We start from the raw sequence: 23,892 nt of genomic DNA, 5'->3' as shown, positions 1-23,892 counted from the left end.
AGCAAACATACCTAAGTACACTACACCTTCATACAGCGGTGAACACTCAAAACCCGGTGTTTAAACAACAACAATACTAACAACGGCATGGAAACCTCAAAGACTCTACTTGTGCACGTAGCACCAGCCTCCTACCGCACAGACAAAGCTAGGAAGCATCACTCCCGACGCCGTCATTGACTAGCATCTTCGACACAAGTCGCCTAAGGGCAAAAACGCACAGTACTCATACTTCATGAATGGAGCCTGAGATGCGCCTGTGCAATGAAGGCATGAAGTACCCCTGTAGTTTGGGGTAGGATCGTCGATACCGACTAGTAACAATACATTAGGTTTTGGGAAGGATGAACAAGGCAAGCCCTGTACTAGGCTACCTATCTATAGGGTGGCTATACACTATACTATATACACTAAGCTCTATAGTGTAGTAGGAATGTAAATATTTTTGTATTAGTATAAATGTAGTATAGTGTAAAGGTGTTTAGTGTAAGTGTATGTAATGTAATGAATAAAATGTAATTAGGGGGTGGGGGGTATATTGCGCCTTATAAGGTATATATTTAAATTATACTTATGTTTTATAAGGTGTATAAGGTGTATAGTAATTAGGGGATATTAGTTAATAAATTAAATAGCTATGTAATATATATTATTTAAATTAGTATTATAGTGTAGTAGTTAAGTCTTATATAATAAATTTTTAAATTTTTATTTAATTTATTAAACTTATAACCTAAAGGTTATAAGTTAAAGTATAGAAAAAAGAAATTAATTAAACTTTAATAACTTTTTAAAATAAAATAGTTAAATTAGAATAATTATAATATAGTTATAATTAAAAGAGTTTCTTATTTTTTAATAAATATTAAGAATAATTTTAATTATACTTTAATAATAATATTAAAATAAATAGTAAAATAAATAAAATAATATATATACTTTATAAAATATATACTTAAATTATATATATATTTTATAAGGTATAAATTATTAATTATATTAACTTTTAATATATTTATGTTTATTTTTAATTATTTTATTTAAAGATAATATATTATTACTTTATTATAATAGTTTAGTTTTAAATAAAAATTATTATTATAAGTTTATTTTATTTTATTAAATAATATAATATACTCTTTATTAATATTAACTACTTTTATAAATATTATAAATATAAAACTTAATATAAAAAATTATATTAATATTAAAATAGTTTTAATAGAGTATTACTATATATTTAGTTAATAAAATAACCTTTTACTTTAATATTTATTATAATAATAAAAAAGTTTAAAATTATTTATAATTAGTATAAATAAAAATATTTTTATTTATATTAATAAAATAATAAATTTATAACCTTATTATTAAAAGGTAAATATTTTATTTTTAATATTAATATTTATTTATTAAATTTATATAGTTATTAACTTTTAATATTAGGTTTATTAGTATTAAAATAGGAAATTTAATAAAAGAAATTAACTTTATTATAGTTATATATATAAGTTATTATAGTATAATTTAAATATATAATTAAAAATTTCTACCTTTTAGTTATAAGCTTTTAGTTAAAAATAGTATTTATATTTTTATATTCTTTTTTAAATTATTTATATTATTATTTTAATATTAAATATTTACTTTCTTTTATAATATTATATAATTTTAAAGAATTCTTATTAATATATTAAATAAAAGTTACTATAATATAATAAATTAAAGTTTTATTAAACTTAAAATAATAAGAATTTAATTTTATTTAAATATAATTAATATTAATATAAAAGTATTTAAGTTTAGAAAAGCTAAAAGTAATTACTTTCTATACTTTTAAATAGTTTAAAAGAATTTAAAGGTAATAAAATAATTTTATATATTATTATATATTTTTAAAAATTATTATATTATTTTTAAACCTAATTATTACCTTAAAATATTAAAAGTATATTTTAAATATCTTTAAAAACATTATTAATAATTATAATTATTTTTAATTATTATTTAATAACTCTATTATATTATAAAAAATAAAAAATATTTTTAAATTAGTTTATATAATAATAAGCTATATATTATTAATAGTTATTTTAGTTTTATTATAATTATATAAAATAGGTAAAACTTAAATATATTAAAATATATATAATTATTTTTAATAATATTTAAGTTATAAAATTTATATTAAGTATCTCTTTAAATACTTTTTTAATATTTAAGTAGTTAATTAATTAGTTAGTTAAATTAATAAATAGTAATAATAAATATTATAAGCTTATTAATAGAACTTTTTTATTATTTTTATATTATAGTATAATATTTATTTTATTTAAGTTAAATAGTTTTTAAATAATACTATATTATTTTTAAATAATAAAGTATTTATAATTAAGTTAATAATATATTTAAAATAATAAATATATTATTTATTATTATTAAATTTAAGGAGTTTATTAAATTCTTTTATTATTATATTATTATTATTTATATTATTTAAAGTAAAGTATTTAATTTTTTTTTTAATTTTAAACTTTTAAATAACTTTAAATATATATATTATAATATTTTTTTAATATAGTTATTAATAATTTTTAATATATTAAAAATAAACTTTTAAAAGTATATAGATTTATTAGAGCTAATGTCCACTCACCCAGCAATTGTGTCCACTCACCCAGTTTTTTTCGACCACTCACCCAGTACAAGAATTTATGTGCAGGGCCCATACAAAACTATGTACCTGACCAGGATTCTCCAAATTTTTGATACTTTCGGTACAAGCCCCTTCTGGCCCCCCTTCTGGCACCCCTTCTGGGACCCTTCGCCTTCGCCTTCTGGGACCCTTCGCCTTCGCCTTCTAGGCCTTCTGGGCTGCACGCATTCAGGTACCAACTGAGCATTCAGATGCCAACTGAACGCCAGAAGGCCAGAAGCCAAGAAGGCAAAGGCGAAGACTACACTCTTTCTGGCCTTCTGGTACCCCTTCTGGCCCTCTAGCACTCTAGACTTCTGGCCTTCTAGCGTTCAGTTGGTATCTGAATGCTCAGTTGGTACCTGAATGCGTGCAGCCCAGAAGGCCTAGAAGGCGAAGGCGAAGGGTCCCAGAAGGCGAAGGCGAAGGCGAAGGGGCGCCAGAAGGCGTGCCAGAAGGCGTGCCAGAAGGGGTGCCAGAAGGGGCTTGTACCGAAAGTATCGAAAATTGGAGAAGGAAATCGTGCCATGGGGTCTCTCGGTGCTGACTCAGAAGGTACTTATAAACGTGAGGGAGTTGCTTAGAAAAATTAGTACTGGGTGAGCGGTCGGCGGGAACTAGGTGAGTGGACACAATTGCTGGGTGAGTGGACGTTAGCTTATTTATTAAAATAAAATTATATAATATTATATATTAATAATCTATTATTTAATTATTATTTATTAAATATAATATAAATTATATTTTAAAAATTTTAAAAAACTTTTATTATTATAAATTTTAACTTTTTATATATTATAATAAGTTATAATTATAATATAATTTAATTAAATAATATATTTATTTTCTTAATTATAAGGTTTAAATATTTAAATATAAAATATAAAGTTTAAAATTTAATTAAATAAAAAAGGTTTTTAATAATAATTAAATATAATAATTTCTATTAAAAGATATTCTTATTAAAACTATTAATAAAATTATTTATAATTTTTATTTCTTTATATTATTAATATTTAAATTATAGAATTTAATAATATTTTTAATTTTAAATATAAATTTATTTTAAACTCTAACTATTAGAAAGGTTTTACTTTATATAAAGTTTTATAATACTAATATAAATAGATAATTAATAGTTAAATTCTTAAAAACTAAAAATACTTTTAAAAAAGTACTTTAAATACCTAATATATAGCTAATAAGGCTATATATTAATATTAATACTTTTATTTTTAAAAAGTAAATAAGTTTAAAAAAACTTATTACTCTTTATTTATTTAATTAAATAAATAATTCTTAAAAATAAAATATTACTTTTAATTATTTAATTAAATAAATAATTTAAAAATATTATTATTCTTTAAAATTTAATTTTAAAAGTATAGCTATCCTCTTTATTAATATAAATAGATACTACTTTTCCTACATTATATTAATAACTTTAAAGCTCTCTATACTTAGTTACTCTTTAATAAATAAATTTAAATCTTTTTAATAACTTTGTTTAAAATTTTATTTTAAAGTACTTTTAAAAATATCCTTTTAAAATTAAAGTTTAAATTATATACTTCTTTTAGTTTATTTTAAAGTATTAAATTAAACTATAACTATATTTAAAAGGAATGTTTTTATAAATTTAATAAAAGGTTAAAAAGTTATAAAAGTAAGTTTTAAAACTCTATTTTAATATTTTTCTTTAATATTTATTATTTTAATATTATTTTTAAAGAATTCTATTATTTACTATACTTACCTAATTATAAAATACTAAATAATTCTTAAAACCTTTAAAGTTAAAAATATTAAAAAGAAGTATATTATTAAAAAAAAAAAGTTTATAATATAATTATTAAATATAATATTTTTATTTAAATTATATTAATAATATTATTTTAATAAATTTATTAAAAACTATTTTAATAATAACTTAAATAAAGGTAGTTATTATATTTATTATAATTAAAGTAATAATATTTATATAAAAATTTTTAATATTTTAATTTTAATTACTTATTATTTATATACTTTTAAAAACTAAAAAAATATAATATTTTTAATATTTATATTTTAAACTAAACTATTTTAATATAAAAATTAACTATAAGCTTTATATTAATAGTATATATAATTACCTTTTATATATATTTATGAAAATAATAATTTTAAACTTATAACTATTTTAATCTTTTATAAAACCTATTAAAAGTATATTAATAAGAATATTACTTTTTAAATATTTTAATTAAATAATAAATATGTAAAAGTTATAATTAAAATAATAATTTTAAAAATAACTTTAAAAAGGTAACTTTAATATTAATTTTTAAAATATTAATTTAAATATTAAAATTAATAAAAAGTTATTAAAATTAACTTTAAAAAGTAATTTTAAAATTTTAAAAATAATTTTATAACTTAATTTTATTTTAAAATATTTTTAAAAATAAATTAATTAAAAATTAGTTTTAAAACTTATTATAAAGGTTTATTTAAAATTTAAACTTAAACTAATAAAATTAAATAATACTTTAATTAAAGTATTATTTTAAAAGTAATTATAATAGTTTATTATTTTAAAATAATCTTTTAAAAGTAAAGTTAATAATTTTTATTTTAAAATATACTTTTAAAAATAATTATAATAATTTACTATTTTAAAATAATATTTATAATAAATATAATACTTTATATTATTTAAAATATAATAATAAAGTTTTATAAAAAATTAATATACTATTTTAATTTTAAGTAAATTACTTTTTTAATATAAATTATAAGTTTATTTTTATTTATAAATTTTATAAAAGTATTATTTAATTTAACTTTTATTATTATATTAATTAAATTATTATTATTATAAATTTATTTTATTTTATTTATTTCTTATTATTTATAAAATTAATATAATATTATAATATTAATTATTAAATATTTTTAATTATAATTTTAAATTTAATTAAATATTTATATAATAATAAAAATTTATATAAATAATAAAAGAATCTTTAATAATAATAATTTTAAAATAATAAAATTAAAAGTAATCTTTAAAATAATATTAATATTAAATTTAACTATTATTTTATATATTTTAATATTAGAATATTATAAATAACTTTTATACTTTATTAAATTTTAATAAATTAAGTTAATTTATAATTTAAAGTTATTATTATTTAATTCTTTATTTTTAAATATAATAATAAAACTAATTTATAAACTTAAATTAATAATATTAATAAATGATTTATTTATAAATATATATAGTTTTAATATATTTATATTAAATAAAATATATTTTAGTTTTTAATTAATATTATTAATTTATTATTATAAATAAGTATTTAACTATTTATAGTTATCTTTTATAAAGTTTTATTATAATTATATTATTATAAATAATATAAATAAAGCTTTTAGTTAGAATATTATTATAATTTATACTATTTTAATATATTATAATTTATATTTATTTTTAATTTTAAATTTTATATTATATAGATTTAAATAGTATATTTTATTTTTAAATAAAGTTAATTATATTATTAAATTATATAATCTTATAATTATTAAAGTTTAAATTATTTTTATAAATAAAAGGTAGGCTTTTAATTTTTAACTTTATAATATATAATTAAAAATTCTTTTTTAAAATATTAAATTATAAAATATAAAAATATTATTTATTTATATTTTAATAAAATTAAAACTAATTATATTATTTATAATAATAAATAAATAAAGGTTATATAAAATATAATTATATATAACTTTTATATAAATAAAGTTAATAAATTATAAATTAATATATATTTAATTTTATAATTTTATAAAGTAATTTTAAAATTTAAATAATTATTTTATATAAATATTTATAAACTATTTTTAATAATAACTAAATAAGAATTTCTTTTAAAATTAGGTTTTTAATTATATATATATTTATATAATATTATATAAAATTAAAATTATTATTCTAAAAGTATATTTTTAAATATTAAAATTAAAATTAACTTTATATTTATATATTAAATTATTAATAATTAAATTAAAATATATATTTTATTTTTATTATTATATTTTTATATAATTATTTTATTTTTTAAATAACTTTATAAGTATACTTTAACTTTATATATAAAATATATTTTAAATATTTATATATTTTAATAAAAGTTTTATTATATTATTTAAAATTAATTATTTTTTATTAATTAATTTTATAACTTTATTATTATAAATATATTAAATAGAATATTTAATATTATAATAATATTTTATATTTTAATTTTAAAATGCTTATAATTATTAATCTTTTATATAATATAATAATTTAATTTATTCTTTAATTCTAAAGGTTTCTCTCTTCCTTACTATATAAGTAGTATTATATTACTTTAATTTTAAATATTTAAACTTATATTTATTATTTAACTTCCTAATTATTATTTTTATATTAATTTTTCTATTTATTACTTTTATATACTATTTTTTATATATTTTCTAATAATATAGTTTAATATATATTAACTTAAATACTTTAAATATATTTCTATTTAAATAATTATATTATAACCTTTTATAAAATTATTTTAAAAGTTTAATTTAATTATATTTTTCTTTTATATAAAAATATTATTTTAAAATAAAATTAAAGTATTTATATAATATTTAACTTATATAATAATTTTAAAGTATATTTTATATTCTATATATTTAATTATTATAAAGTATTTTTATAACTTTTTAAATTACTTTAATTCTTAAAGTTTTATTACTATTAAAGGTAAAGAATTAATTATTTTAGGATATATATTAAAATAAAAGTATTAATATTAATCTATTTAAGTTTATAATATTATTTACTACTTTAATAACTATTTATAAAATTATTTTTAATATAAATATATTTAATTTTATTTATAAAATCTTAAATATATATTTTAATAGTTTATAATATTTTTATTTTCTTAATTAATTAATATATTTTATTAATATTTATTTATACTTATTTTTATAATTCTAATTTTATTATAAACTTAATAAAATTAAATTAAATTTTATATTATAAATAATATAATTAAATAATTTTAAATAAATATTTACTTAAATTTATTAAAATACTTCTAAACTATTTTATAAATATATTTTAAAGAAAATATATTCTAAAAGTTTATTCTTTTATTAATAATATATAAAATTAACTTTTATTTAATAAATATATAATATTAATAATAATAATATAATTAAAATTATAATTATTTTAAATTATAAATTTAAATTATTAAAAACTTAATAAATATATTTAATATTAATAATAAAATCTTATAATAAATTTAATTATTTTTAATCTATATTTTATAATCTATCTATATAAAAGTTTATATAATTAGTTTATTAATAAATAACTAAACTATTTATATAAATATTAAAGCTTTATTTTTATTAAATAAAATATAATATATTTTAAACTATATTTTAAAAAACTATAAATATTTAAACTTTATAACTAAATATATTAAAAGCTTATCTTTAATATAAACTATTTTATTAATTATATTATAAACTTTAATATTTAATTAATTTAAATCTTTAAAAATAATAAAATAATATATTAAAATTTATAATATAAAATAAAACTATATTAAATATTATTTTAATTATTATAAATTTAATTAATATTATATAATTTTAAAAATAATTTATACTTTATTTTTATAAAATTAAATTAAATATTTAAATTTTTATTATAATACTTTAAATTATTATTTTTAATAATTAAAATTTTATTATACTTATATTTAAAATAATACTTTAAAATATTATAATAAAATAGTTTTAAATAATTATATTTATTTTTAAACTTTATTTAAATTTTAAAATATTAACTTTATTAATAAAGTAATAAATAAATATTTAATTCTTTAAATAATAAATAAAATAGTATTTATTATTATTATTTTATTAATTTTAATAGTTATTATTATTTTTAATTTCTTTTATTTTCATATTTATATCTTTTATACTAATAACCTATATTTTAAAGTATTCCTTTTAATTACTTTAACTTTATTTAGTATTTTTATTTTCTTATTAAAAGTTAAAAATTATTATTTTATAATCTCTTTTAAATTAAATAATTAATTAATTAATATCCTTACTTTTTATATATAATATATATTTTTAATTTATTATATTCTTATTATATATTAAAAATCTCTCCTTATAGTATAGCTTTTATAATTCTCTTTCTAAAATAGTTTTAAAATTATCCTTAAATCCTTCTACTTTAAAATAATAGTTAACTTTATTAAAGTAGTTAAAATAATTTATAATATTAATAATCTATATATATTATTTTTAAAATATTATAATATATATAAAACTTTATTTTAATTATCTAATTAAAGCTATATTAAAGAAAATTATATTTTATTCTATTAACTCTTTTATATTTAACTTAAATATTATTAATACTATTTTAAACTTTTATAATTTATAATATACTTTAATAAGGGTAATTTATAATTATTTATTTATATTTTATAATAACTTAAATAACTTTTAAGTTTTTATTAAAATATTAAATAAAATTTAAAGTAGCTTTTAAATATTTTATTAGTATTATTATTATTTAATTTAATAATATTAAGTATATTATTAATAATTTATTTTAATATTAAAATAAAATTAAATTTTTAAATAAATATTTTTAAATATATTACTTTTTTAATATATTAAATTTAATAATTAAATATTAATTTAAATATAATCTTTTAAAACTACTTTAAATCTTAAAAGTTAATTTTATAAACTTTATATATATAAAATATTAAATAAACCTTAATATTAAATATATTATATATTTATTTTATATAGTATTAATTTTATTATATAGTTTAATAAACTTTATTAATTTATTTAATAATATAATATTATTTTAAAACTCTTAAAAGGAAGTATATTATAATTATTTACTTTATATTAATTTATTTTAAAATATAGTTTTAATATTACTTACTTTAAAAGTAATTATAATAATAAAAGTTTTTCTAAAACTATATATATTTAGATTAATAATTAAAACTTTATTAATATTATATATTATTATTATTCCTATATTTTTAAGCTTAAAGTAGTAATTATCTCCTAATAATCCTATATAAAATTACTTTTAAAAGTACCTTTAAATTATAGCTTTTAAATAATATTATTTATCTTTATATACTATAAAGAGTAAGTTTAACTATATAATATTTATTTCTTATTTATTTAATTATTTTAAAAGGTCTTTTAAACTATAATTTCTATTAGTAATTATAATATACTTAAAATTAACTTTTAATATATATTCCACTTATCTAAATATATATTTTATTTTTATAAAATAATTTATTAATTCTTTTAAATACTTTATATTATAATTTTTAAAATTATTATTAAATTTTAAAATAAATTATAATTAAAATACTTTATTATAATATATTAATATAAATAATATATTATAAAATATTTAATTAATTAATATTAAAATTAAAATTATTAATAACTATATTAATATTAATTAATTAGTTAAATTATAATAAAGTTAAAAATTAAATTTTAATTATTTTAATAATTTAATTAAATTTATTTTATAATTAAGTTTTAATATTTAAAGGATTTATTATTTTAAATATATTTTATATTTTATAAAATATTAAAAATATAAAAGTAAAAATAGTAAAAATAAAATATTAAAAAAGTAAAAGAAAATATATATTTATTAGAATTAAAGTTTTTAAATAATAAAAATAATATTTAAATAAATAAATTACTTTTTTTTATATATATATTATAATACTTTTAAAGTTAATAAACTAATTTTATTAATTATTTAAAGGTTCCTAATTATTTTAAATAATTAATTAAATAAATTAATTAAATAAATTAATTTTATTAAGTATTTAAAGATTCCTACCTTAATAAAAATATTTTAAAAGTATTTAATTAATATACTTAAAATTAATATATAATATATAATTAATAAAGGGTAAGCTTAATATATTAAGTCCCTATAATAAATAGTTAATATTTCTTTTTTTAACAATTTATAACTATTATTAATTACTAATTAATATTAAAAACTTTACTTTATATAAAGTTTTATAGTATTAATATAAATAAATAATTAATAGTTAAATTCTTAAAAACTAAAAATACTTTAAAAAAGCACTCTAAATACCTAATATACAACTAATAAGGCTATACACTAATACTAACCTTTATAAACTTTAATATTTTTTAAATAAATCTTAAACCTTATATATAAATTAAAGGTAGATTTTAATATTTTAAAGATTATAGTTAATATAATTATATAATAAATTAAATAACTTCTTTTAAGTATAATAATAATATATCTATTTATACTTTTAACTTTTAAAGCCTTTAATATTATAATTATATTTTTAAAGTATATTTTAAAGTTTTTAATATATTAAAATTAAATATATTTAAGAAAAAGATTTAAAAAAGCTTTTAAAATATTTTTAATATAAATTATAAAAGTTTAATAAAATTATTATTTATTAATATTACTAATAATATATTTTAATAATAAAATAGAAGATTAGAATTTTAATAGAATATATAAAGTATTAAGTTTTAAATAAAATATATTATAAAGATTTATTTAAAAGTTATTTATTAAGGTTAATTAGTATATATATAATATAATTTATTATTATACTTTATAAAGTATACTTTTAATTTAAGTATATATTTTATAAGTATATAGACTTTATAATATATATAAGTAATTATATATAAAGTAAATTAAACTTTTATAATTTTTACTTTATATTATTATATAATTAATTTTTATATATTTTTAATATACTATTATTTTATATTTTATAAAATATATATATATAGTTTATAATTTATAATATACTTTATATATAAAACTATTTAATAAAGTATTAATAATAAGTAGATTTTATAAATATAGTTTTAATTTTTATAGTTTTAATATTTAATATATTATTACTTTTATACTTTATAAAGTATATATATAGTTTATAGTTTATAGTATATTTTATATATAAGATTATTTAATAAAATATTAATAATAAATAGAGTTTATAAATATAATTTTAATTTTTATAGCTTTAATCTTTTATACTTTATAAATATAATATAATAGCTTTATTTATTATATACTTTATAACTAAAATAATATAATAAATTACTATTTAATAGGTTAGAGATAGAGCTTTTTAATTAGGTTATTAAATATTAAATATTAATTATTATTAAAAGAATAATATAATATATTATATATATTAATTATAAAGTTATTATTATTTATATTATATATTTTAGTTAAAGAATTTATTTAAATTATTATTAATAAAGTATTAAGAGTTTTACTTAATTAAGTTTATATTTAATAAAGGCTTTATCTATTAATATTATTTAAATTAATAAGCTTTTATTAAAATCTATTAAAAAAGGTAATAGTAAATACTTTTAAATAAAAGTTAAGGTTTTAATTATTTAAATATAATTTTATTAGCTTTATTTATATAAAAGGTAGTTATATTACTTTTAAATATTATCTTTAAAAGTTTATTTTTAATTTTCCTTTTAGAAACCTTTAGGTTTAAGTTTATACTTATTAAAAATAATAATACTATACTTATATTAATAGAAGTTATTAGTAAAATAGTTTTTAGGTAGAGAAATTTACTTAATAAATTTAAGAGGTTTAAATTTATTAACTTTTATATTATTTATTTTAATATTATTAAAAGAATTCTTTTATAAGATTTTAGTTTTATAAGCTTTAATTTTATTATAAATTATAAAATATAATTTAAAAATATTTAAATTAAATAAATCTTATTAATATTAATATATTTAAAACTTTTAAAAGTATTTTTTATAATTAGGTAAATATTAATATAAAAGGAAAAGGGGGAAAAAGGAATAAGTAAAGAAAGAAAAAAAGGGAAGGGGGATTACTATAAAGTTAAGAATTAAAGGATTAAAAGGTATATTATTTAAATAATAAAATCTATTAAAATAAAATTAAATTAATAAGTTATTAATAATTAATAAATTTATAATTATATATATAGTTAGTATAATAATATATAAAGACTTTATATAAAGATTAATTATAATTAAATTAATTATATAACTTAATTATAAATTATAATTATTAATATAGTTTTAATATATAAATATTTTAATATAATTAATAATTTAAATTATAATTATAATAAGATTTCTTAAAGTTAGGAAAACTTATATATATCTATTTAATAGAATAAACTAACTATTAAAAGTAAATAATAAATAGGTTTTAAATATACTTAATATTTATATTATTAAATAGTATATTATTAAAATAAGTTTATTATACTTTAAGTATAATAATTTAAATAATATCTTAAATTATTTAAAACTCTATAAATATATTAATAATAATTTATAATATATATATAAAATAAGATTTATATATATTACTAAAAGCTATAATAATTATATTTTAAATAATAATAATATATTAAAATATATAAATAAATAAAGAATAATAATTATATTTAATTTTTATTTTAAAATATATAAATATAATAATAAAACTTTAAATAAAAGGTTTTAATATTTATAAAGATTATAATATAATATAATATAATATTAATTTTATAAATAAAATTTAAAATAATAAATTATAAGTTATAACTTTATTTTAATTTAAAATAGTTTATATTTATATTTAAAGAAATATATACTTTAATTAACTTTATATCTTCTTAAATATAAACTTTAGTTAATTATTTAAGTAATAATATAAAGTTATTAATACTTTAAAGTTATTAACATTTTAAAACTATACCTATATCTTAAAGTTTATTTAAAGTTCTTTATATAATAATTAATAGACTCTATTAAAGTATATAATATTAGTAAGTATATAAATATATATTTTATAAAGTATATTAATAATTTAAATATATACTTTATAAAGTATAAAGTAAGTATTATATTTAATTTTTATAAATATAATTATAGTTATTTAAAACTTTAAAAATCTAATAAATTTATACTTAAATATACTATATTATATATATTAAAATCTTTAGTGGAATGTAATGGAATTTAAAATAGTTTTAGTATAATATATATAGTGTACTTATTTATATATACTTAGTGTAATATAGTGTATTGAGTGTAGTGTATGGCTACCCTGCCTACCTAGGTACCTAGGTAATATCATCGGCTTCGAAGGTTCACACACTTGGACGAGAACAGCCAAGTACACAGCAGCTGGGCTCAACGCTGTTCCATCACAATATTCACTGCTTTCAGCTGCATGGCTGCAGCGGCGACAGAAATAAGTAGTCCAAGCCCCGACCACGGGACGCTACCACTGTGACCAAAGTCGTGTTGACCTTACCTGGGTCCAGCAAGGGACGCCCGAAGAGGAAGTGCAGCGAAACGAACCCAGCCGGCAGAGCGCTGGGTCTCCCCATGAATTCGTCTTCTCCAGGAGATTGGTCATTAGCAATCTTCTCAGACGATCACGATTCCCGAGGTCCTCAAGCGCCGTTCGTAGTCGTCCCCACAAACAATCTGGTTTCTGCTGACGTCGTGAGAGCGCTTAGTTGATTCCAAGGTTGCAATCTGACTGACCCAACATTTCTTCGCCGAAGTCAAGTATCGATCTCGTCAACCTCTCGCCATCAACCGGGAGACTTCAAGTACTAGAGGTCCGGGACCGTCGCTGATTTGGAAAAGCAGGTCAGCTGTATTTAGGGCTTGGAAGCTGTTGAAAGGAAGAATACGTGCGTCAGCCCGCCGGCAAAGGAGTGTGGATTGATAATCCGTGTGTGTCGTAGGGGGGAGAAGCTGCCCCTAAAGTGGCTAGAGAAGGCCTCCTACTTAACACCTAGCCGTCAGTCTATCGCAACCCACACTGTCCCCGTTATCATCACCTCGGTATTCACTTGGCAGCTTAGTAGCAGCAAACAAGTAGTGCAAATCAGCGTTAGGCGCACTAGTAACAAATGCAAACATCAATAGGACACAGCCCAGGGGTTTTGACAGCCGCACGGACAAGGCTAGTATTAACAAACGGTTCAAATGTTCTGCCCAGGTTGTAGATCGTTGACGCGTCTGGCCTTAACATTAATAGGCGCACATCAATCCGTTATAGTAAGGGGAGGATGGTCTAAAATAGTCTGGATAAAATCCATACCTAACCAGAAATGCTGCGAATGCAGTCCCAGCAGACACCTTGCCCCTCCCCACCCGGGCACGTCGAGCTACACCTTCTCCTCGAAAATCCGAGGCACGATCAACTCAATCGAACACTTTCTGAATTATAGTACACTGCCACCACACCTCTATTATTCCCAAAATAGCACCCCTTATCTACGATGCATTTCCCTATTTATATAGCTTGTGTACTTGTTCTTATTAGCTCCGCTATCACAAGCCCCATTGATGCAGGGATAGCCGATATTCTCACTCTAGACCATACTATACATTAGTAGATACTAGAGATAGTCATTATAACTACCTATATACCTTTAACTACCTCTTTATTACTATACTACTTTTCTCCCTTTAAAGCTATTATTATAATATTTATTTTAATTTAATAATTATAATAATCTATATTATTAAGCTTAAATAATTATTTAAAAATTATAAAGTTATTTTAAAGGTTAAAAATAATTTTAAAGAAAAAAAGGTTATAAAAGTAGAAATAGACTTATTAGAGAGGTTTCTTCCTTTTAAGTATCTCTCTCTTTATTTATTAAAAGTAGGTCTTCTACTTAAATATATTAATTAATTAAAAAATAATCCCTTCCTTTTTCTTTCTATTAGATCTTTTTTTAAGTTCTTAACTTTTATTAGCTTTTAATAGCCCTACTTTTAATAACTCTACTTTTAAATCTTTAAATATAATTAATTAATTAATTTAAAGGAGAAAGGTAGAGGAGTTAGTATTAAAGTTAAAGGAAGGAAGGAAGGAAGGGAGAAATACTCCTCTACTCTTTATATAGGGGAAGATATAAAGGCTTCTCTATAACTACTTTTTCTTTCTACAACCCTCTCTTTTATAAATCTATTTAGTTAAAAAAAATACTAAATAACTAAATAATTACCTATATTATAAGGCTACTATTCTCTTTAAATCCACTTAATATTAATCTTATAAATAAGGGATTTCTAATATAAATGATAGTTATAGTAACCATCTCTAGTACCTACTAACATACGGTATGGGACACTCTCAACCAGACCTAGGTCCTGGAAGTGAGAAACGTAGAACCAAACTGCACTTTCACGAGCAACATTCACATGTTCCCATGGTTGCGACGTCATTTCATAGCCACAATTCCCAATCTCCCAAAGGATCAATGGATCGCGGGAGTGTGCGACAAACTTTAGAAAGAACTGAGAAAGTGGGTTGTTTGTTCCGTCTCCTCGCCGCATGGTTGCGGGAAAGTGATCGGCAAAAGAGACCTCCGGTGGCACTTCAACGTCTTGGAGTGGTGTGACCCCGGAATCGTCTCGTCTGCATGCTGGGAGGCCACCGGCCAAGGAGCCATGGGAGACATTGCTCCATCCCCAACGAGTCTGTGAGGCTTCAGGCGGTGGACATGTTAGGGCAATGATGGGAGTCCTCAATGTCGAACGAAATCGACCCTCTACCTACCCTGCCTCGTACCCCATGGCATCTCAGGGCTACCAATTGGCGCTTCACAACTCCTCCTCACACTTCATCCATTGATTTAAGAGACTTACAGATTGCGGACTGAAAAAACTTGCGGAGATTGGTGTTGGCTCTGCTCCTTTGCTCCACTTTGTTTCCACGCAAAGAGCCCAAGGCCGATTTCGGAGACACATTTTTGGTTTTACATTGCAACGGAACGCGTGGAAATCGACAACAAGGGATAAAGCCAAATTTCGTACGGAAGGGCTAGGAAATATTGAAATGGTTGGTCTCGGGTCACATAGCCCCCCTCATTACACGCAATAGAGTAGTCACACTATCCTTATTTTACGTCTGGTCCAGTTTCACTTTTAGAACAAGGATCCAGCTGGCACTCAGCGTCCAAGCCCACTTCTGTCAGTTGTGCAGATGACTGTTGCTGATATTTTGTCGGGGCAACAGGTGCAGCCTAGGGGTTTCAAAATCAAAGTAATCACATTTGAGGTCACAGTTGGTCGTTAGTGTGAGGGGCTAGGCTGGCCACGAAGTTGTTAATGTGGGCTTATGTGCCAAGGGTTGGCACCAGGCATGCAGAATGTGGGTTCTCACGTCAGAACTTCTGCATGCGACGAAGATAAGGCATGTTTTGTGGGAAGAATCTGACTGCGGGGGTAATAAGATCTCCACAGGTATTTCCATGAATAGCATCAAGGATAAAGAGTGCAGGATGCATTTACTGCATTGGTCTTCGCACCGTTGGTACCCAAGTACCACACCAGGGCACCTGTGCATGCGTGAGTGAGGAGAAAGACGGCGAAACAACCTTGAGAGTGAACTTGGCAGCAGAGAAGCGAGAGGGGTTGCCGAGGTATGGATTTATGATCTGTCATCAAATTATACATAACCAGTGATATATCTAGACCTAATAGTCCGCAATTTTCCAGTTCTGCTTTTTAGTTACCTAACTCTGAACTGTACATTCCCCTGAAGCCCACACGAAGCTGTAACCATGATCGTCGAGCCACACCACACGCAGCTGTTCATTAACAATGAGGTAAGGTGGAAAGATACCGCGCCGCGTTGTGTATGACGTGAAAGGCGGCTAACGGTACCACAGTACGTGGACTGTAAGAACAGCAAGACGTGAGTCCCCACTATTCCCAGCGCACGGCACCTACTGAACAAAATATAATAGGATGTCGGTATACAATCCTGCCACTGGAGAACTTGTCAGTGACAAAATCCCTGTCGCTGGCGAGGATGATGTCAACGCTGCCGTAGACGCCGCCAACGCGGCGTTCGCTGCCGGCTCGCCCTGGCGGAAAATGACATTTGTCCAGCGGAGAGAGATCTTGTTGAAGTTCGCCGATATCCTTGAGAAGAACCTGGAGCGTCTGGCTGAGCTGACTCGGGTTGCTCTTGGTGCACCATACACGGCGATTGGCAGATATGAGGGAGAGTCGGGCATTGCGCAGTTACGATGTGAGCGACAGACTTGCGCGAGTGGAGTGGTCTACTCAAGAAACTTCACCTCTGACAGAATATGTCGCAGACTACGCCGGTTGGGTTGACAAGCACGCTGGTCAGCATTTTCCAGCCGATGACGGGTTCTACAAAATTGTCCGAAACGAGCCTTTGGGTGTCGTGGCGGCGTAAGTTGCGCTTTCCACATCATTGGAATAAAACGCCCGAAGAAGTCGGGTGAAGGTTCATCAGTCAGTGGGTGTACGACTTGAACTAATGATTCCTTTGATCAATCACAGTATCTGCCCATGGAATGGGCCACTGGCCTCGGTCGGCATGAAGGCTGGGCCGGCCTTGGCGACTGGCAATGTCTTCATCTTGAAGCCAAGCGAGAAGACTCCCTTTATGGCTGCGGAGCTGGGAAAGTTGATTCTAGAGGCCGGATTCCCACCCGGTGTCTTTCAGGTCTTGACTGGTGATGGCTCAACCGGAGCCTTGTTGTCTTCTCACATGCGAGTCGCCAAAGTCAGCTTCACCGGCAGCATTGCCACCGGAAAAATTGTCCAGACTCTGGCAGCCAGTAAGCATCACTTTTCACCTTCTACGGATCCCCGTCTTTCATGCTTTCGAATTCTCTAGAATACAACACTTTAGGACCCGTAGCAGGACTAACTTCACCATCAGAGAGCAATCTGAAGAGGGTCACGCTCGAACTGGGAGGCAAAAGCCCTGCGGTCGTATTCAACGATGCTGACCTGCAAAATGCGATCAACTGGTACGAAGACCCTTTTTAGACATAAGCACGCCCTGTGTGATGTTCATGAATTGTCTATGGTACGTGGAAAAAGACTTGTGGCTAACATCATCCTCTTCTATCAGGACAGTCAGGGCACTCCTCATGAACACTGGACAGGTCTGCATCGCGGCGACACGTGTTTACGTGCAATCTGGCATCTACGATGCTTTTCTTGAGGCTTATGCTAAAGCCATCGAAGAGAAGAAGAATAGCATTGGCGACCCAGAGAAGAGCGACACGGAAATTGGTCCGGTAGTGGACAAGGCGCAGTTCGATCGCATCATGGGCATCATCAACGCTGCCAAGGCGGAGAAGCAGGGAACCCTGCACTCCGGTGGAGGACGGATAGGCTCTGAGGTGAGGCAGAACGACTCCCTCGGTTTTCCGTGAATATTTGAGGACCATAGGGACAGGACTTCGTCTGCGAAGAAGTCGACTAACGTGCCACTGTCGCTTAGGGCTACTACATCGAGCCGACCATCTTCACCAGCACAAAAGACGACGCATCAATCTACAAGGACGAGATCTTTGGGCCGGTCGTCGCAATCAACAAATTTGAGACCGAGGAGGAAATTATAGCTAAGTCCAACGACAGCAAGTACGGCCTCATGGCAGGCGTCTTCACACAAGACATCAACCGCGCCCTGCGGCTGAGCTCCGCCTTTGACTCGGGCGTTGTTGGCGTCAACTGCATTAGTGCGCTCAGCCAAATTGCTCCCTTCGGCGGCACCAAGGAAAGTGGAATCGGTCGAGAGTGTGGGGAGCACGCTTTGCGAGCTTACACCGAGCCAAAGACGGTGCTCATCAACCTGAACTTCTAAGCATGGGACTTGGCCTTGGGGAACGAAGAGAAGTCGCTGGCAGGTGTGCCATGTTGACGAGATCTTGACTACCAGCAGCGGCACTCGGCGCTGACAAGCCATTCCTTTCGTTCCACTGGTCTGAAAGTTAGTCACCTCTCAATTGTTCGTAGTAGTTTCTGAGAATGGAAATTCCACAAGTTGACACCATCATGCAATATCGGCTATTTGTCTGCCCCTGAGGACAGATTTCCACTTTGTAATGTTTAATCTTGACATCAGATGTTGGACCTACGTAGGACATGACGAGCGGCTTCTCCCCTCCCCTTCTTTATTCCACAATCGGCCGACCAAGTCGCCATTGCCGCAGGTTCGATGGAAGCAAATGTGACCAATTGCATGTAATTTTTCTCATTAATCACACTGACCAACGGATTATCAACACACTCACTTCGATAGTGTTACATTTCATTTAATTTTGTCATGATTTATCTCAAAAGCAATTCCTTGGGGCAAATAGATGCACCCGGCATCCAAACATTGAAGGGACCTTATGTAGCCCCGGGACTAGCCCCGGTCCCTATTAGTGGCAACTCGACGGGAAGGTCGGTGGTACAAGTGGCGTTATTTTCCGCATCCCTCGTACAATGCAACGGAAACTCGGCCTGGTAGGTGGGATACACAGCAGCACCATTTTCACCCACACACGGAACGGCCGGCGCCACACGGTACCTTCCGCTAGCTCCTTCATCTTGGTTGGAATCCCCAACGAACAGCACCGGTGCGTACGACCCCGCGCCGCAGAACAAGGCCCCATTGCCAATGTCTGTGATATGCATGAAACTCGGCGTTGGATTCTGGTAGGAGCACAGGTTCGAGGTGAGGCGGTCAGGCGGTCCGAAGCCCAACGGCGCCGTCTGATCGAGGCCACCAGAGGCCGGTCCACCACATAATGGAAAACAGGCTGCGCACTCGCCTGGGCCTGGCGGTGTGCCGTAGTGGAGGTAGCGAGCGTCGGGGCCTACGCAGTTGACGACGGTGCCGGCATCTGTGACATTCCAGCACCAGACCGCGTCGGAGGGAAAATTGCGGTTGCGGCAGTCTAAATTGTGCGAAGAGTTGAACCAGCTGAAGCTGGTCAATGTCTTTGCCGGTTCGCAGGCCGAGAGGGTCGGGTCTTGAGCAGCAATAAGGGCAGCAAGGCCCAGGGGCAGCAGTAAGTTTTCCGGAGAAAGCATGATGGACGTTGTGGTCCTTGTGGAAGGGAAGCGTATCGAAACGTCCGTCTTCTTATTCTTCTTGTTCGGCTTCTGCATACTGCCATTGTATAAAACTCGTCATTGTGGCAATCTAGAAGAGGTGATAAGCTGCGAATACGACCTTGGCATATACAGGTTCTGTTAGTATGCGGGGACTATACATGAGAAGGATGCCAATAACGCATGCTCAGACGCACGTAAGGACGCTAAATGGAAGAAAGCGGATATAGCGCGTCTTACCCAATCGATGCCTTACACAAGGTCTTTCAAATTGAATCCAGAAATCCATAACGTCAAGATGCAATGGAACTGATTATATGTTACAAGTAACTAATTCGGCAATCGAATTTCCGCTTGGCCTCGTCTTTTTTTGTGCTTCGGGCAGCAGCGTGTTTTGTAGATACCTAGGTATTAACTGTATGGCATGTTCCACTGTCGCCCACTCCTTCGTATAATAATGATTGGGGAAACTTCCCCCCTTCAGCTTCCAATTGCAGGGTCATCGCATCGATAATCGGACCCTCAGAATCTGTGAAAATGGAAGACAAAGTCTACCCTCTATTCTCAAGCAGTGCACGGGTATCCTCGCACAGCTTAAGGTTTCTGGGAACAACTGATATTTGGGAGTTGATGATCTGTGCTGGAGTCACTTGGGTACTGTTATTTTCCTGGATGAGGCGTGTCTTGTATGATAGCACCCTGGTTGCCTCGGGCTGTGTATCTCGAGTGTTAGGTTGAGTCTGGTTGTGGTTGCCCTGAGCGTTATGGATGTGGGTGAGACCTGTTCTTTGGAATGTCACCAGGTAGTGATTAGTAGACTTCTGGCATATCATACAGGTAGGACTAATTAGTTTGCTTGGTGTTGTCCTTATGATGGTACTAAGGGGGTAGTGACCTGGTCGAGTGGCAGGAACTTGGAGTCCTCGCTATTAGCCCTATGTAGTAGTGTTGGTTCCTCGTTGTTGTTGATGTTTATGTTAGGTATGAAGGGATTCGAGCTTGCTATATAACTTGGAATACGGGGAGATGTATTGCGGGTATGACTACTATGGGTTGCTTGCCCGACTTGTCTTGCCTGGATGTCTACCTGCCGTCCGGTGCCCTTAGGACACCGACTTCCACATGCAATCGAGCTATTTTATGAAAAGATTCCTCTCATTGCATCCGGCTTTGGTATAGTTATCTAGATAGTATTGATCAAACTCTTTCAGATGGTAGCCAGCCGGTAAACCAGCATGGTCCCCTGCCCGTCTTGCAATACTCAGACTTAGGCTGTCTCAGCCCACCACTATTCGGTGCATGGGGCTGGTCAAAGGTCCTGAGCGTTCGCCAGTAGTGAACTGATTCCCTCAAGCCATCCTAGCATACATTAATCCAAGAAACACACTGGGCGTTATCACAATCTCCTCGCCATCACGACTTCGGCCTTGACCAACACCCTCTCTATTCCCTCATAAGATAAGGACTTCTTGGTCAGTGCCCCAAAAAGCACGTATGCAATATCATCCCCGGCCTCATCATTATTTCCCCCATCGACGGCATGTGGTTCAGCCCAGGTATCAAAATTCGATGTGGGGCGTCCCACCCTGTGTTGAATTGCATCACAACGATACTCGTCTTGAGCCTTGCGCATCATAATTGTCAATTTGAATGCATCTCTGCACAAATTCAATGCCATCGACTGCAGCCTTTCTGGCAGCGACCGGGATTGATTATTGAGTCCTTGGGCGAAGTAGGTAAATAGTTCTTTTGGCAGCGAACGGGATTGATTATTGAGTATTGGGCCGAGGAAGGTCAGCAGCTCTTCGGCGACACGGTCACTCAGCTGCTCTTGGATACCAAGTCCCTCGGCACACTCGATTGTGGCACGTCGCCAGTTGGACATCGAGACCAGTGATACTAATGCGGTTGTGAGAAGGTTAATTTCAATTGACGTGGCCGTTGATTCTTGTGGTTGTGAAAGGTGGTTCGCGATAAATCTGCTTCGCCTTGTACTCACATTTCTTTTCCTTCAACATAGCCTCAAAGCCACTGAGCCCTCGTGAGACACTTGTTACTTTTCCGTCCTGTGTGTCCGAGAGCCCTTCAATACCGAAGCATGGAGCATCAAGAATGCGGCGATAGAGTATTTCGAAAACTTTCTGGCGAACGTGGAGCTCGCGGTCCGTGTGACTCCAGGACGCCCATGTACCATCACCGTAAAATTCCCTCAGGTCATGAGGCGCATTCCTTTCCAGGGCAGGCACTTGGTCGAAACGAAGTCCTTTGAATTTGATAAGAGCAAGTGCTCTCTGCCGCATATTCAAGAAAGACTGGATGACCTCGTCGTCGCTGACCTTTTGCTTTCCAGCCTCGGCGAGAAAGATCTCACGAAACTCGTCGGCTTCCTCTTTAAACCGTAGAGCCATGGCTTGTTTCTCACCGACTTCGGCGTTCTTCTCAATCAATTGCTGTTGGAGAGTTCTTATCCTCGAATCAACATCGGTGCTGGCCTTTTGATTCCGAGTGTTGTTAGCGAGAAAAGTCTCACGGAACTCGTCAGCTTGCTTTTTGAACCGTGAAGCCATGGCTTGATTTTCAACGACTTCCGTCTGCTTCTCAATCAATTCCTCCTGAAGATCTCTGAAGGTCGAAACTAGATTGTCGCGCTCTTGTACCATACGCCGGATTTCCTCGAGCAGCAAAAGGTTCTCTCTATGACAATCATCACAGTTGGTTTTGTTTCCACACAAGAATCTGACAAACTGTGACATTTTTCAGTGAACTAGTTATAGATTATACTTGCCATATATCCAAAAACTGACATTCGGTGCGAGCTTGGCAATCACGGAAACGTTTTTCCGTGTGTTTGACTGCATCTTGGCTATCCTCCATGATTGCCATTGAGCGCTGGTCATATCGGACCGTTTTCCCTCTATGTTCGAGCCCTGCGACACTTGGTAAGCGTGGATGTCATCCCCAGTAGCTGAGTCGTACGTCGGCTCTTGGCCGGAATGCATATTATCCATCGCAGGCTCAAGTGTCAAAGTAGAAATCCGGACGCCCTCGTGAGGGGAGGGACGTGAGACTAGTTCGATGCTGGTGTGTGATATTAACGGGGAAGAAGAGCCAACAGGGTTCGAGGGCCTTCGGCTCTTTCCGTAAATTCAATATCCAAGGGA

The 23,892-nt window shown here is 26.7% G+C and overlaps 3 protein-coding genes across 3 annotated transcripts; 1 reads left to right on the top strand and 2 right to left on the bottom strand.

Moving 5' to 3' along the window:
• The first annotated feature begins 17,379 nt into the window (after positions 1–17,379).
• KVR01_004140 (uncharacterized protein) lies at positions 17,380–19,682 on the top strand. Its single transcript, XM_044791734.1, has 8 exons — positions 17,380–17,466; positions 17,530–17,555; positions 17,608–17,894; positions 17,965–18,064; positions 18,176–18,456; positions 18,561–18,651; positions 18,756–19,029; positions 19,131–19,682. Exons 1-8 carry the CDS (start codon positions 17,422–17,424, stop codon positions 19,491–19,493), a joined length of 1,467 nt encoding a protein of 488 aa, XP_044646304.1. The 5' UTR covers positions 17,380–17,421; the 3' UTR covers positions 19,494–19,682.
• A 123-nt stretch (positions 19,683–19,805) lies between these two features.
• KVR01_004435 (uncharacterized protein) lies at positions 19,806–20,788 on the bottom strand (the record flags this gene model as incomplete). The annotated part of the gene is made up of 1 exon (XM_044782736.1): positions 19,806–20,788. The coding sequence occupies one exon, from the start codon at positions 20,786–20,788 to the stop codon at positions 20,024–20,026; it is 765 nt and encodes a 254-aa protein (XP_044646599.1). The 3' UTR covers positions 19,806–20,023.
• Positions 20,789–22,127: 1,339 nt separating this feature from the next.
• Positions 22,128–23,484, bottom strand: KVR01_004608 (uncharacterized protein; the record flags this gene model as incomplete). Its single annotated transcript, XM_044791036.1, has 2 exons — positions 22,128–22,630; positions 22,731–23,484. The coding sequence occupies 2 exons, from the start codon at positions 23,482–23,484 to the stop codon at positions 22,128–22,130; spliced, it is 1,257 nt and encodes a 418-aa protein (XP_044646772.1).
• Between the last annotated feature and the right edge of the window lie 408 nt (positions 23,485–23,892).

Source organism: Diaporthe batatas (assembly GCF_019321695.1).
Source record: "Diaporthe batatas strain CRI 302-4 chromosome Unknown Contig00004, whole genome shotgun sequence".
Classification (NCBI taxonomy): domain Eukaryota; kingdom Fungi; phylum Ascomycota; class Sordariomycetes; order Diaporthales; family Diaporthaceae; genus Diaporthe; species Diaporthe batatas.
The sequence above is the reverse complement of the archived record's forward strand: the minus strand, read 5'-3'. Positions and strand labels throughout refer to the sequence as shown.

Coding starts and splice junctions, on each gene's coding strand:
- KVR01_004140 (XM_044791734.1), top strand. CDS start 17,422: ATGATCGTCGAGCCACACCACACGCAGCTGTTCATTAACAATGAG. Junction 17,467..17,529: donor AGCTGTTCATTAACAATGAG/GTAAGGTGGAAA, acceptor ACGGTACCACAG/TACGTGGACTGTAAGAACAG. Junction 17,556..17,607: donor GACTGTAAGAACAGCAAGAC/GTGAGTCCCCAC, acceptor AAAATATAATAG/GATGTCGGTATACAATCCTG.